Consider the following 14,127-nt stretch of genomic DNA (forward strand, 5'->3'; position numbering starts at 1 on the left):
ATATTGTACAGTGCCATTTGGTCTGTGTGCAGTGAACCAAATCAAGCATTGGTAATCATTTACTGTCTGGGAGGGTGTGGTGGAGAGCATCTACCAGAGATCTTCAGGAATGTGAACTGTGTCATTGTTCAAACAATAACGTCTGCTTCAAAAGATATGAATTCAGTTTGAGGCTATCAGCATTTATGAGTGTACTGTTAAGGTGTGTGCGTGTATGTGTGTGTGTGCGTGCGCGTGCATGTGCGTGCATGTGTGTGTGTGTGTGTGTGTGTGTGTGTGTGTGTGTCCAAGGGAAGCAGGTCAGTTTCCCTGCCTCACCATGTGTGAGTGAACCTCACAATGCAGGTGTGTGAAAGAGGGAAGTTTATAACCATACTGAATGTTGTGTGACTCTTGCTCCAGAGACCGAGGCTGTGTGTGTCTGGCATTGTGAGTGTATTAATGTTTTACTAGAACTATGTCCCCACCCCATAATACCAGCGCTGGGAGATTACTCCCATGTCCACATGGTCCAACATATTGACTGGAATTCCCTACTTCCTCCTGCTGTAAACGCACTCCATACCTGATTCATATGACACACTTGATTGGGGATTTTTTATGTATTATTGTTGGTTGTAATGAGTAGTGTGTGTTTGTTTGTGTGTGTACTTCAGTGCCAGTTTTATATGTGTGTGAGTACGTGTGTACTTCAGCATGCACTATGGGTATTTGTGTTGACGTGTGTGGCCATCTCCAACCCGTACAGCTTCCTTATTGGTCGGGAGCGGTCCGGTGTGGAGAGCGAGGTGGCTCGCCTCATCAGTGAGACCCTCCACCAGGAGAGCACCAGCAAACACCACAAGCAGAAGGAGATCCAGAGCAAGGAGCAGAGGCATGAGGAGGAGGAGGAGGAGGAGGAAGAGGTCCTGGTGAAGCCTGCTGACCTGAAGGTGAGGAGGATGGGGGGCCGTCTGCTGTATTTTAACACACCTCCATCTCCGCAGAATAGCCCAGCCACTGTGTCTAGCGGTCCGATCAAACAGGGGCTCAATATGGAGCCTTGTAAATATTAAGATTAAGATGTCGTTGTATGTGCTGGTGTGAAGATGCTGACTACATCTTCTCTGTTTTAGGACACTGTTTTAATTGAATGCGCTTTTGCACATGGCCTGTCAGACTATTAACTGTTAATTGTCTGCAGGTGGGGTAATGGGTTAATTGGGCCACACCCACTCTGGTGCCTTAAAAGGTCCAGGATTTTAGTGTGTGGGGGCAGACCGATTGAGATGTGCAAGTTGATATGTAATAATTGTAAATGTAAAAATTGATATGTATGTCCATTTTAGAACAGTTTGTTAAATTAAAAAAGACTGTTTTCTACAAACAAATATCTGGACCGTGTTTAATCTTTTAAAAATACAAGATGGTGGACATTTTTTTTCACAGCTGGATAAGCACAAAGTGGCATCTTGGTTTAGCTAACATTTGATCAGTCACTAACTGTCACAGTTCTCAACCCTGTGAGTGCTAAGGTGCATTATGGCACAGATATACGTTGTTACAGTAAAAACAGTACACAATGAGATGGTCTATAGGAGGAATATAGTCACAGATCAGCAGCTCCAAAAGCAAACTATTTTAGTGCAGGGGCATTGTTCAACCCTGAGACACCTTAGACAGTTTGCAGCCTGCAACGTAATCTGATAGCTTGCATCTGATTTTTGTCAATGTCCAACAAGGGCTCCCCAAAATATAGTTTTGTGAAAGCTGTTTTCACCTGGTGTAAATCCTGTGCTTATAATGAACACAAACTCTGTGTGTGTGTGTCTGTGTGCCTTGTCTACAATCACTCAGAGAGGACACCATGAGGAAGGAAAAGATGAGAAAGAAGTGGATGAGGAGGAGAGGAGGCAGGAAGAGCATGATGACTTGGACAGCGAATGGACTCTACCTGAACACCTCCATGCCACTGAGCTGGGAGAGAAATATAAAGAGGTACAGGAAGTGAATAACACAGATGTATTACAGTACAGTTTTCATTATTTCTGCATGAGGATGAAGACCAAAGAGGGGGATAGGAGTGCTCTCATGCAGTAGTCCCTTTATCTGGCCATATTGTCCTTTTTAACCAAATTCCAGTTAGTTTGCAACTGATGTCGGGCTGTGAGCTTGATGAAGAACTGGGCATATGGTCTTTACAGCTTGAATGGCAGTGCACAAGTACATGCTCTGACATTGTTTTTAATGTTGATAGCAAGCTACAAGAGATCGTTTTACATGTTTTGACATTTTTGTTATGTGGTTGACATGTCTTGTTTTTTGCTTCCAATAGCTCAAAAACAAGCACATCACCACCGTAGCAGAGCTGAGAGAGATTAAAGAAAAGGTAAGTGACTGTTCAGTTCCCCTTCTTTTTTATTCATATAAAAACAATTGCTGCCATAAACATTCTATTTTGTATGATTATCATGACTCATGACATACATGCATTGTCTTATCCATCTAGCTGACATGTTTATCAAAAGGGACTCAGTACAGTACAGAGTAGATGTGCATTTGTATCAGTATGTGTTTACACAAACCAATAAAGATTCTTTGGGATTTCATAAAAGAACGCCAGGGGAAAAGATAGCTTGCTAGCAAAGTAGGAAGCAGGAACTGGATGTGGATATTCCCAATCATAATCATGTTCTGGGACACACTTTCGATACAGTTTTGATTAGGATTGTTTATTTCAGGAACCCCTTTCTCCCAAGTGACCTAATCAATTAATATAAAAGTGGGAAACCATAATGCTGCCAGACACTATCAAAATGAGCTAAAACAATGTCCGTACCATCAGCACTACTGCTGCTGTTAACAAGCTAGCAACAACAACAACAACACTGTTCTATTTGCTATATAAGGTGCTCAGTGTAAGCTCGATGTGCCCTCCCTGCAGATGCGCGTGTATGAGGGGGAGAGGGTGTCCTGGGAGCAGCGGACAGCGGACCTGGAGGAGCGGTGGCAGGCGAGCATGGAGCGGCTGCGCACGCTGGAGGGCTACTGGCAGGAGTCGCAGCGGCTCTGCGAGTCGGTCAGCCAGAGCCTCAGCCAGGCCCAGGCCCAGCAGCAAGCCATGGAGCTCCGCTACAGCGACACCCAGAGCCAGCTGCAGGAGCACGAGAAGAGGTGAGCGTGCTGACAAACACACACACACACACACGCACACACACAATCAAGTGTTTTGTTTGAGTTTATGTCAAGCCTATAATTCAAAAAGTGTCTTGGGGTGAAACGTTTTTTTGTGTTTTGCACTTTATTTGCTGCCTCGGTCAACTTCTGTCCACCCGGACTACCCCAGTCTCAAATCTAGCCAAGCCCTTTTGAAATATTAATCAGTGTGCCGGCTATTTTTATTTTTGTTCAAATGCCTGTGTTTCTCTGCGAGGTATTTTTAGCTGCGCCTAATGGCCGTTTGTTGTGTTGGCACGGCAGAGCGGCTGAGTTTGTGCGGCGGGAGGAGGAGCTGAGGAGGCTGCTGGAGGAGAGAGAGAGAGACTTCCAGAAGAAAGTGGAGAAACTGCTGGAGCAGGTAGGAGGCTACCAGACACCGCTCAGATGTAGGGGAGGGTGTGTAACGTATGTGTGTGGTGGGGGGGGGGGGGGTGTATTGGAGCAGGTACAAGCCACAGTTTTGATGGGTGTGGGGTGTAGGCTCACACTGTTCTGTCATAAGATTGTGTGTTTGTACACACACACACACACACACACACACACACACACACACACACACACACACACACACACACACACACACACACACACAGGTTTTGTGAGGGACTCACAAATGCAGGGACGCAGAGACTTACAAATACATTCACACAGATGCCTGGTATTGTTCATAACTCACACACTCATGAGTGTGGGAATGTGGGCAAATATGGTCCTACAATCAGTTGCTTTGGAGCCTGGAGTCAGGGGGCCTTATGAGGCAACTCCTCCCATATATCAAGACTGTTGGTTCCCTTTCACATGGCCATGTGTATCTTATGACCACTGGGAAACAATACTGTTATACTAGCTGTGAGTAAAAAACAGACTTACCAACTGCTGTCTTGTTATTTGACCCATCCACAATAATTTACAGTGATTAAAATGCCATAGAGGAAGGTTAGAAAAGTACATCCTTTGCCACAAAGTCACCACGCAACACCTAAAGGGGAAAAAAAGGAAAGTGTCAGATCAAGTTAGACTCTATAATGAAAATGCAATCGTCATTGCATGAGGAAAATTAAGGTGTAACTGGTTATCGATCGCCTTGTCCTCTTTCTTTCTTTCTTTCTTTCTTTCTTTCTTTCTTTCTTTCTTTTGTTCTTTTGTTCTTTCTTTCTCTTTCTTTCTTTCTTTCTTTTGTTCTCATTCATTCACATTCATGCTTTTCTCATTCATTCTCAATTCATCTAAGTTTAATTGGCATGACTGTAAAGCAATGTAATGGGCATACAATACACCAAAAATGTAAAATTCGTAAAGAGGAAATATTTGACCCCCCCCCCCCCCCCCCCCCCCTCCCTGCCCCTCGTTTCCTCTCCCCCCACCTGTGTCTGCGTGCCCCTAGATGGCTGTGTTGGAGGGCAGGGACCAGGTGGACCAGCAGCCCCCGGCTGAGCTCAGGGTACCGGGGGAGGAGAGTCGGCTCAGCAGCCCAGAGTCTGGAGCCTCCGACCGGAACGGCCTCTCCACCGACGAGCCCATCTCTGGTAGGTCACCTCTGTGCCCTGATTAAGAGATGTAAAAGGCTAACCTGGAAATATAAGCTGGCGTGGGACTGCTGTTGAAGTGAGTTGCAGAATGAATGAGCATGAAGATGGTGACAGTGTTTGTATGATACGGAAAGACTCAGTGGAGCTAGAAGAATGAAGTGATTGAGAGAGAGACAGCTGGACCTCCAGAGTGAGACAGACAGTAAGAGATACAAAAGGAGAGAGAGAGACAGACACCATGTGACAGTAAGAGAAAGAAACTAAGAGAAGGACAGAGAGAGAGTGAGACAGACAGAGGCATGAAGAGAGGGATTGAGAGGACACAGAGGGACATTGAGAGACAGGAAGACAGAGAGAGAGAGAAGGAAACAGAAGAATGTAGAGAGGCAGAGACCGATAGACAGACAGAGAGAGAATCTAGAAGGGAGGAGTGAATCCATCCTCTCCCGACCTCCTCAGATCCAGACTGGGGTGGCGCGGTGCCGGAGACCCACCGTCTGGACTGCAGTGCCCATCGGGCCAAGGCTCAGCTGGCCCAGAGATCCCGGCGCCAGCGCCCGTCCAGACACAAGCTCCGCGAGTCGGCCCGCAAGTCTCCCGGCCAGAACCAGGTCAGACATGATCCAGAACTTTCTATTGTCCACTCACATGTTGTAGACATGCTGTCCTGACTGGACTCTCTGATGTAGAGAAACAGACAGTGATGTTCTAATACCCTGGAGAAGAAACCTGCATCTTGGGGGGCAGCCGTGGCGTACTGGTTAGCACTGGAGCACTTCGGACTTGTGACCGGAGGGTTGCTGGTTCGAACCCCGACCAGTAGGCGCGGCTGAAGTGCCCTTGAGCAAGGCACCTAATCCCTCACTGCTCCCCGAGCGCCGCTGTTGTTGCAGGCAGCTCACTGTGCCGGGATTAGTGGGTGCTTCACCTCACTGTGTGTTCACTGTGTGCTGAGTGTGTTTCACTAATTCACGGATTGGGATAAATGCAGAGACCAAATTTCCCTCACGGGATCAAAAGAGTATATATACTTATACTTAGAACCCTTAATGTTGATGATGTGTCAACCCTCTGATGTTGATGATGTGTCAGTCTTACTGTACCACTTAACTTCGAAGGCCTTTTATGCCAGCAAAAAGCTTCTCAGTTTAAAACATTAGCATTAAAGGCATTTGCGGACAGAAATAGTAAAGGTTCTAGAAAGATGTTCTGAAATCTTAACTGTCACCATACACCGTAGTGTACCTGAATATACTGTAGATCTAGACTAAGGATGGAGGTGAAATATGTTCTCTGGATCTAACTTAAACCATTAAGTGTTTGTCATACCATATGAATGAATATGAGGTCATTTGGGAATTTGGGATCCCACTAGCTATGACATGTAAACACAAAATTAGGATCAGTGACCATCTCTTACCTACGTGTGTGTGTGTGTGTGTGTGTGTGTGTGTGTGTGTGTACAGGAGCTAGAGGAAAGAGCAGATGTGGCAGTGGAGTCCAGCACTAAGCGGAGGTCCCTCCTGGAGAGCCTGTCCCTGCCCGTGCCCATCCTGACTCTTGAGGGGGCCGCCACCGGGGGGGACACCAGCAGCTCTGCGTCCCCCCTGCCCTGCACCCCCCACGGCAGGGCTCCACGCGAGGCCAGCCCCAGTGTGTCGCCCCCAACGGACGCGTCCACCCCCCACTCCCCCTCCAGCCTCCTGCAGAGCCTCAGGAGCCGCCGCTCCAAGAGCAGGGACAAGAGCAAGGCCAGCAAGAGCAGAGGTGTGTGTGTGTGTGTGTGTGTGTGTGTGTGTGTGTGTGTGTGTGTGTGTGTGTGTGTGTGTGTGTGTGTGTGTGTGTGTGTGTGTGTGTGTGTGTGTGTGTGTGTGTGTGTGTGTGTGTGTGTGTGTGTGTGTGTGTGTGTGTGTGTGTGTGTGTGTGTGTGTGTGTGTGTGTGTGTGTGTGTGTGTGTGTGTGTGTGTGTGTGTGTGTGTGTGTGTGTGTGTGTGTGTGTGTGTGTGTGTGTGTGTGTGTGTGTGTGTGTGTGTGCGCAGTGTTTCCCACAGAATTGAATTCCATTTGTGGTGGTTGGTTTGCAGAATTAACTTGAACAGTTTTTAACAAATTAGCACAGCGTGGTTATGATGCTAACCAGATTGAAGCACAATTTAGTACATCCTGGAAAATCATTGTCAAGTCGGCTTTATTGTCAATTTCTTTACATGCACTGGTCATACAAAGAATTGAAATTTCGTTTCTTACTTTCCCATGCAGACATAGACATACTTTAAATACAGACATAGACATACTTTAGACATAGACATAGCCATAGACAATAAAAAATAAAAATATACAGACATACCACATACAGACATTAAAGTGCGAGACTGAAATATAGAACATATATCAAAATATAGAAATATAGAATATATATCAAAAAATAGAGGTAGTTGTGTTGTATATTTACATAGTCCTAGCGTAACCTTCTGACAGAGTAGTAGTAGCAGCAGCATTGTGGCAGAGTGATAAATAACATTGATAACATTTACATGAAGTTTAAACTTGTGCTTGTGTGTACTGTATATTTACATTGATTAGGGTTAGGGTAGACAGGATCCTAGGTTCCTGGCTGGCTGGTTGGTGGGGGGGCTGTCAGTGATGGGAGAGTGGGTAGAGTGTTCAGCATCCTGATTGCTTGGTGAATGAAGCTACTTGCAAGTCTGGTGGTGCAGGAGCGGAGGCTCCTGTACCTCGTTCCAGAGGGCAGGAGGCTGAACAGTTCGTGTGCAGGGTGGGTTGTGTCCTTGACAATCATTAGTGCTTTGCGGGTGAGGCGGATGGTGTAAATGTCCTGCAGGGAGGGGAGTGGTGCTCCAATGATCCTCTTAGCTGTGTTAACAATGCGCTGGAGGGTCTTCCTGTTCTGATCTGTGCAGCTTCCGCCCCACACTGTGATGCAGCTGGACACGATGCTCTCTATGGTCCCTCTGTAGAATGTGGTCATGACGGGAGGCGTGGCACTTGCCTTCTTCAATTTGTGCAAGAAGTAGAGGCGCTTCTGGGCTTTCTTCGCCAGTGATGCTGTGTTGGTGGTCAAGAAGAGGTCGTCGCTGATGTGCACCCCCAGGAATTTTGTGCTGCTCACTCTCTCCACAGCATCTCTGTCAATGGACAGTGGTGGCAGTTGTTTGTGGCCTCTCTGAAAGTTGACAACAATCTCCTTGGTCTTGCTGACATTCAGCAGGAGGTTGTTGTCTTTGCACCATTTGGCCAGCAGGTCTACTTCTTCTCTGTAGTGAGCCTCATCGCCCTTAGTGATGAGGCCCACCAGTGTTGTGTCGTCCGCAAACTTCACCAGATGGTTGGAGCTGTGAGTGGTTGTACAGTCATGTGTTAGCAGTTTGAAGAGCAGGGGGCTGAGCACACACCCTTGCGGGGCCCATGTTGATATTGTGGTGCGCCGCCACAAATTAGTCAATGTATGGGAAACACTGGTGTGTGTGTGTGTGTGTGTGTGTGTGTTACTGAGTTACGCGTGTGTGTATGTTGATGAAGCTCTGTAATGATGCATATGGTGTGAGGAGTCTGACTGAGGCGTCTGTTTCAGATGAGGACCCTGACAGCTCTTCCTCTGGGAAGTCCAAAAAGAGATTCCCAGATTTCAGGTGGGTTTGCTCAAGCCGAGTGTGTTTACTGTACGGCTGAAACAAGGAAAACAACATGACCTGTCTGACTTATACTGTGCTACTACGACTTTGAGTCTGCCATTAGTTTTGCATTCATTAGCATTCAGTAATCAGTAAAGGCCACTGGCAAATGAAGCATCATTCCCCTTATGTCTGGGCTCTTCTGGAATGTTCTTATTCCCTTCAGTGGCCTGAGGAAGTCTGGGGGCAAAGGTCGCAAACAGGAGCGGGACGCTCTGCGTGGATCCCTAGAGAGCAGGTATGTCGTGAGTGAGGCACCTTTTCCTGGAAAAGCGATGGGCTACCCACTTCCACTCTTGATGCTTCCTTCCTTCCTCTCGTTTTTATCTTGGCTGCACTTGCTTTTTATAGCCGTGCACTGCTAATGTAGGGTCAGCGTTGGCCATTATCCCAACCTGAACTCCCAGAGCAAAATCCACAGATGAAACCCTGCGCAATTGAAGCAGTTATGTAACTGCCAGCATAATTTATTTCTTTTCCTGTTAGCATATGAGATACTCTGAACGTTTTTACGAGTTGCCTTTTCAAGCTACACTCTAGACACTGTCTGTGTGTGTGTGTGTGTGTGTGTGTGTGTGTGTGTCTCGGCAGGGGCTCTGGGGACCTGCTGGATGTGTCCAGTGGGAACATGTCCCCCACGGGGTCCGTGTCCTCCGTGCCCTCCTGCATGCCCTTCTCCTGGTTCGGGGACAAAGAGCGGGAGCGGGAGAAGGACAAGGAGCAGTCCCTGTCCAGCTGCAGCCTGCCCCACACCCCCACGGACAAACACGTCGACCGGTCAGCCCAGCGGGAGAAGGTGAGGGAGATGGAGAGTGGGAGTGAGGGGTGAGAATAGGAAAGGGGAGAGGAGTGGACAAAGTGTTCAGGGGTCACTTTCAGTTACAGCCAACTACACACACATATACACACACACACACAAACACCCAATGCCCACATTACAAACAGACCATACTAGTAGAATACAAACAGAAATTGACAGAGGAAAAGTAAGAGATGTAAGAAAAAGTGAGACAGACAAATCCCACCCTGCTGCAAAACCAGACAGATCAGTGATTGAGAGCCACAAAAAAAGATTAGCCCTGTAGCAACCCTGTGCCATTATCATTGGCAGCCATCTTATTCCTATGTATTCTCTCTTGACTCTCCTGCACAGACCAACTTATCATGGCACTCTCTACTGTCTCCCTCCTTAGAATCGGTATAGTATAGACCTCAAAGAGCAGGAGCAAAGCACTTAGAGAGATCTTTAGAAGAGCTACTAGACTCTGCTATGTCACATCACCAGTAGAACTTTAGACTGATAACCTGGCAGCCATGTACTAACGCTAGTTTAGTTTGTACTAGAGACCCTGACTACACCTGGCATTAAATATGTTATGTTTTATCTGGACCTCACGTAATGTCAAATGGAGAAGCAAAAATGTGTTTGATTTTGGTATGAAAGAGACACAGATGATCTGAACTGATGCCTGTGCTCTGCCTATGGCGATTGGTCATTAATGTCTGTTGTAAACAGGGACACCAGATAGCTATATACAAGGATCTGCTGTTTGAATAGACAACTGGTGACTCATACTAGATTTTGAGAAATGTATGTATACAGCAACACTGACGTGGACAGAAATGACAAAATATACAGTATATAGATTTGAGGCTTTTTGTAGTTATTCAAAAAATTAGAAACTTTGATGACTCTTCTTCCTTATGAAATGTAGGCCTTTGCACAAAAGTAAATTTTAACATAACAGACAGAAATGGCTCTAATTGCAATAGAAATAGTTGTGTGGCAGAAGTGGCCCTTTACTGCAATCACTGTGTGGGTATATAATGCATGCGTTTATAGTTTTCATTCCGACTAACAATGTTAGAGTTAGCAATCCTCTTATTCAAAACGAGCATCAAATCTAACTCAAGCACTCAATATGAACTAAATAGTGTGCTAGGCCTGTGCTAACACACGTCTACTAACCTGGGGAATTGGTAGAAAATACCAGTGTCCTCACTGGACCTCCGTATGTGTGTGTATGTGTGTGTTTTTGTGGGCTTGTTTTCTGTTTTTGTGTGTGTGTGTGTGTGTGTGTTTGTTGTTTCTATGTGTATGTGTGTGTACTGTATGTATTGGAGCTCGTTGCAGAGTCTCTCTGCGACTGACGAGTCCAACCCCAATAGCCCGTGCTCTTCCCTGGCAGCTCTACTGTCAGACCGCCGTCCGGCAACGCGCTCTCGTACCCTCGCCTTCTCCTCCAGCGAGGTGAGTGACCCTGGAGGGGGCCAGGGGGAAAAAGGTCATGGCCATTATGTGGAGAGGGTCTTCTTATGACCCTTTGACCTTTCCTGGTGGTGCTTCCGGTAGAGCATGTTATATGAAAAAGTCGGGACCGTAGTCATACATGGAAACGGTGTTGTTCGGGAGTAGACTGTCTTTGTGTGTTTTATTTTCTTTGTTTTTCTGTGTCCGTACTCTTGGTGAAGGATCATTTGAGAACTATAGGTGAAAAGAAAACCAAAGAATGCAATCAAAACAAATCCTGCTAAGGGCTTCTGAGCTGTGGAAGACAAGCAGAGTAGACCCAGATGTGTGTGTGCAAGTGCAGCTCAAGTGATCCTTTAGTCCTCTAGCCTGCATGGCACTAGCTGTCATAAGAGGGATACTGAAGAACATACATGACTTGATTACTGCTGCTGTGCAATGCATTGATTTTTTTTCAGGCAGTATATGTGCACATGCTAAGGTATGTGTGCACACACACACACACACACAAACACAAACACACACAACCATACACACACACTTTATACACTTGTTGGGCAAGCTCTGCTCCACCCTGCTTGAGAGGAGCATTGTCTCAGGTAACATTGTTTGATGAAAGGGCTGGGGCTTGTGCCAAGGTTAAGGTCTGCCTGTTATCTCTTAGAATGCACTTAACAACACATGAGATTCTGTCCTATTCACCTCATACCACCTCTATATTTTCCCAATCTCTCTTTCTCTCTCTCTCTCTCTCTCTCTCTCTCTCTCTTTCTCTCTCTCTCTCCCTATATTCCTGACCTAATTTTCTCAGCTGATGGCTGTTCTAGATATGAGGCTATCCTAATTATCTCTCTCTTTTATTCTGCTGTTGTGTCTGCCAACTGTCATTTCTAGTGGATATTTACCATCTCCCCTTCACACACAATTCAGGCACACAATGCCTCCTGATGAGCTACATGCCCCCATTGTAATGTTAAAAATAGAACCAGGATGTGTTTACTTTCTGCCTTATCTGATCTGCATTATTGCTGTACAGACACTGTTAAATGGAGTTAATAACATTTCTTTGTGGATTTTGTTTTTATTTTCAGACCTTAGATGATGACCCTCCACCAACAGGGAAGGGCTATGTGTGGCAAACCCGCCCACTATCAGAATGGACCAGTCAGCAGGTCTGTCAGTGGCTGATGGCCATGAACATGGACGAGTACATTGCCGAGTTCACAACCAGAGGTGTTGACGGACAGAAGCTTATGAATTTGGACAGCAGCAAGCTTAAGGTTTGTGCAACACCTGCTGAAACAATGACATGAGTCGACAGTACCCTCTGCTGGAGCTTTCTGAACAAAACCCTTATTTGATGTGAGCTGTCATTTCTACAGTAATACTGCCGGACAGGGAATGCCACTAGAACGGTTGGAATTCTACACCAATTTTGAGGAATTAAATCAAATCAATAGCATTTGAAATTTTAGTTAATTGAAGTTGGAAAAAAAAGAAAAAATGGTGTCAAGATTTATAAAAATGGATTGTCGGGCAGTCGTGGCCTACTGGTTAGGGCTTTGGGCTTGTAACGCAGGGTTGCCGGTTCAATCCCCGACAAGTAGGAACGGCTGAAGTGCCCTTGAGCAAGGCACCTAACCCCTCACTGCTCCCCGAGCACCGCTGTAGCAGGCAGCTCACTGCGTCGAGATTAGTGAGTGCTTCACCTCACTGTGTGCTGTGTGTTTCACTAATTCAAGGATTGGGATAAATGCAGAGACCAAATTTCCCTCACGGGATCAAAAGAGTATATACTTATGTACTTATACTTAGAGATATACACTGCATTAATAAATAAATGAATGACTGTAGTCAAATGCTTTAGTTGCGGGGGGGGACTGTGGCACGGCAAAAAGACAAAAAAAATATTGTAATAGTGGAATAGTTGGAGTAGTTGTTCCTCTGCTCCTGCATTCCCATACCTGCAAAAATAACTGATGTATTTTTGTTTCAGTGGTTTTGAGTCATCAATGAAATCGGGAACTTAATTTGATAACAATAATATATAAAATGCTTTGGTTGCAGGAGCTGGGAGTGTCCAGTCACCGGGACCGCTCCACTCTGAAGAAGAGGCTGAAGGACATGAGAAAGATGCAGGAGAAGATGGACAAACGCCAGGCCAAGAGGGAGAAGGAGCGGCAGAAGGAGCAAGAGAAAGAGGCACGCCGAAGCGGCGCCAGACCTGCCAGCACTGACTCTGCCTGCTGAGATTGTCCAGCGACCTCTCTCTGACCCGTACACTTGACCCCTGACCCATGACCCGTGCCCTCTGTGTGTGCACTTGGTGACCTCCAGAGGATGCTGAAAATAAGCATGACTTGCCAGTGTCCACTGATCTTGCCGTCATGTGGATGAAGCAGGTCATTTCATAGCATCACGAGCGAACCCGTGAATTTGTGGTCCAAAAGGTGATGAGCGCAACAGCCTGTAGTGCCTGAACTTGCTAATGATTGGATATAAGCACTGCATTTAGTCAATGGGGAATAGTACAGAGTAGTTGTTCCTCTGCTCCTGCATTCCCACACCTGCCAAAATAACTGATGTATTTTTGTTTCAGTGGTTTTGAGTCATCAATGAAATCTGGAACTTAATTTGATAGTCAAGTTTCAACATGTAGGCCAATGATAGTTCCACATTACATGTCACAGGGGAACATTTCCCAATAAACATGATACCAAAAGGACATCTGTGGGTCCAGGAAGAATCGGTGAGCAAAAACGAGCGAGCTCTTATGCACTGTAAATATGTGTTATGTGTATAATGGTGCACATGCTGTCTCATCTGGCCAGGACACCACAAAACAGTAACATACTCTTGCACAGCACTTCATTTCTTTGTACAGTAGAGGGCGCCATTGATGCAGTTTAGTCAATTACCAGAGGTCTTCTCAAAGTAGAAAAGAGGCAAGAACTGCTGCTAGCACACTCTGGGCACTTTAGTTCATGTTTACAGGACTAGAACCAGATTTGGATAACTTACACATAGTACTGGTTTGGATTTGGATCTTCATAAGACTGAAGTACGGACCGCCTGGAACAGTGTGTGCATACCAGGATGTTAATTAGTATGGAGTGGGCACTTGTTAGTGTACACTTTTACAGACATATAATATGTGCATTCTTTTTATGTGTAACAGTTTTAGAAATGGCTGGATGTACATAATTATATTCTTAGTAACAAATGCTGTACATATTCAGGGCTGTAATTAAAACTGAAGCCCTGTTGTGTTGATTAGCAATGATGGCTGTTTTACTTGTCTAATAAATAAAATATGTTTTATACAGAGCTTGTTTTTTTCTTCTTCAGTAAATCAAATTCATTTTCAATTACTGTGATCGTAATGTAGAAAGGGAATGGTTACTGTGTCTCAATCTTACTCTGTGCTCTTTTGATATGTTTAAAAGCAGTGTTTCTC

The 14,127-nt window shown here is 45.8% G+C and overlaps 1 protein-coding gene across 4 annotated transcripts in view; it reads left to right on the forward strand.

Moving 5' to 3' along the window:
• The window catches only part of ppp1r9alb (protein phosphatase 1 regulatory subunit 9A-like B), a 28,789-nt gene extending 14,792 nt beyond the window's left edge, over nt 1-13,997 (forward strand). The window contains exons 6-20 of one of the 4 annotated variants that reach the window (XM_042080320.1): nt 749-932; nt 1,837-1,977; nt 2,315-2,368; nt 2,924-3,153; nt 3,460-3,556; nt 4,583-4,724; nt 5,187-5,338; nt 6,194-6,494; nt 8,320-8,377; nt 8,586-8,657; nt 9,011-9,215; nt 9,573-9,617; nt 10,554-10,670; nt 11,762-11,950; nt 12,738-13,997. In XM_042080320.1, the coding sequence (XP_041936254.1) occupies nt 749-932; nt 1,837-1,977; nt 2,315-2,368; nt 2,924-3,153; nt 3,460-3,556; nt 4,583-4,724; nt 5,187-5,338; nt 6,194-6,494; nt 8,320-8,377; nt 8,586-8,657; nt 9,011-9,215; nt 9,573-9,617; nt 10,554-10,670; nt 11,762-11,950; nt 12,738-12,920 (2,170 nt within the window). In that variant the 3' untranslated portion in view covers nt 12,921-13,997. Of the gene's footprint in view, nt 1-748; nt 933-1,836; nt 1,978-2,314; nt 2,369-2,923; nt 3,154-3,459; nt 3,557-4,582; nt 4,725-5,186; nt 5,339-6,193; nt 6,495-8,319; nt 8,378-8,585; nt 8,658-9,010; nt 9,216-9,572; nt 9,618-10,553; nt 11,152-11,761; nt 11,951-12,737 lie in introns of those variants that run through there. The other 3 variants (XR_006026743.1, XM_042080321.1, XM_042080322.1) reach the window with 3 other exon arrangements.
• The last annotated feature ends 130 nt before the right edge of the window (nt 13,998-14,127 follow it).

Source organism: Alosa sapidissima, chromosome 23 (genome assembly GCF_018492685.1).
Source record: "Alosa sapidissima isolate fAloSap1 chromosome 23, fAloSap1.pri, whole genome shotgun sequence".
In the NCBI taxonomy this organism is placed as follows: domain Eukaryota; kingdom Metazoa; phylum Chordata; class Actinopteri; order Clupeiformes; family Clupeidae; genus Alosa; species Alosa sapidissima.